At 61.9% G+C, this 1,327-nt stretch overlaps 1 protein-coding gene across 1 annotated transcript in view; it reads right to left on the bottom strand.

Annotated features, from left to right (window-relative positions):
- Positions 1 to 719, bottom strand: part of ARHGAP30 (Rho GTPase activating protein 30) — a 14,909-nt gene extending 14,190 nt beyond the window's left edge. Inside the window, exon 1 of the mRNA XM_031065459.1 lies at positions 523 to 719. Coding sequence (XP_030921319.1) covers positions 523 to 719 — 197 coding nt within the window. The remainder of the gene's footprint in view (positions 1 to 522) is intronic.
- Positions 720 to 1,327: the final 608 nt, after the last annotated feature.

Genomic DNA, 1,327 nt, shown 5'->3' with positions numbered 1-1,327 from the left:
GACGGGCCCATCCCCCCCGTCCCTGCTTCCACCTTTTCCCGTCCCATTCCTGTCCCCTCCCTCACTCCCTCTCAGTCCCGGCATCCTCAAGACTCCTACCACATCCCATTTATCCCATCCCATCCCATCCCATCCCATCCCACCCCGCTCCCCACTCCACCCTCATCCCGATCCCCATTCCCAGCCCCGTTCCCATCCCAGTCCTGATCCCGCCCTGTTCCCACCCAATCCCAGTCCCATCTCAATCCCTCCCCATTCCCACCCCAATCCTTTTTCCATCCTGATCCCGATCCCTTCCCATCCCTATTCCTGCCCCAGTCCTGATCCATCCCATCCCATCCCGTCCCTGGTCCCAGCACCAATCCCGTCCCATCCCATCCCATCCCACTGATCCCATCCCAACCCATCCCATCCTGTCCCCAATCCCATCCTGATCCCATCCCTTCCCACTGATCCCATCCCATCCCCGTCCCCAATCCCAATCCCGTCCCCAATCCCGTTCCCGTCCCCTGTCCCGCTGACCGCAGCCGCTGTGTATTGGAGGACACCCCGGACAGGCGGTAGATGCCATCGACCACCCCGTGCTGCTCCACGAACTCCGTGCAGCTCCGGAGCACCTGCGGCACTGCGGGACGCGGCCCGGCCCCGCGGGGTCCCGGTGAGCCCCATCCCACGGGATCCCAGTGATACTGATCCCGAGGGATCCCGGTGAGCCCCATCCCACGGGATCCCAGTGATACTGATCCCATGGGATCCCACTGATCCCGATCCCGAGGGATCCTGGTGAGCCCCATCCCACGGGATCCCACTGGTCCTGATCCCGAGGGATCCCACTGATCCCTGATCCCACAGGATCCCAGTGATCCTGATCCCATGGGATCCCACTGATCCCTGATCCCACAGGATCCCACTGATACCGATCCCAAGGGATCCCACTGAGCCCTGATCCCACAGGGTCTGAGTGAGCCCAATCCCACGGGATCCCACTGATCCCTGATCCCATAGGATCCCACTGAGCCCGGCCCTGCAGGATGCCGGTGAGCCTGGATCCCATGGGATCCCACTGATCCCTGATCCCACAGAGCCACTGGTTCCCGAGGGATGGGGCCACCAAATCCCAAAGCATGGAGCCACCAACCCCACAGGGATGAGGCCACCACATTCCAAAGGATGGAACTACCATCTCCACAGGGACAGAGTCACCAAATCCCAAAGGATGGAGCCACCAAATCCATGGGGATGGGGCCACCAAATCCCAAACGATGGAGCCACCAAATCCCAAAGCATGGAGCCACCAAATCCACAGGGATGGAGCCACCAACTCCCA

The sequence above is a fragment of the Geospiza fortis genome, unplaced genomic scaffold, assembly GCF_000277835.1.
Source record: "Geospiza fortis unplaced genomic scaffold, GeoFor_1.0 scaffold36, whole genome shotgun sequence".
Lineage (NCBI taxonomy): Eukaryota > Metazoa > Chordata > Aves > Passeriformes > Thraupidae > Geospiza > Geospiza fortis.
This window is presented reverse-complemented; position numbering and strand designations above follow the sequence as displayed.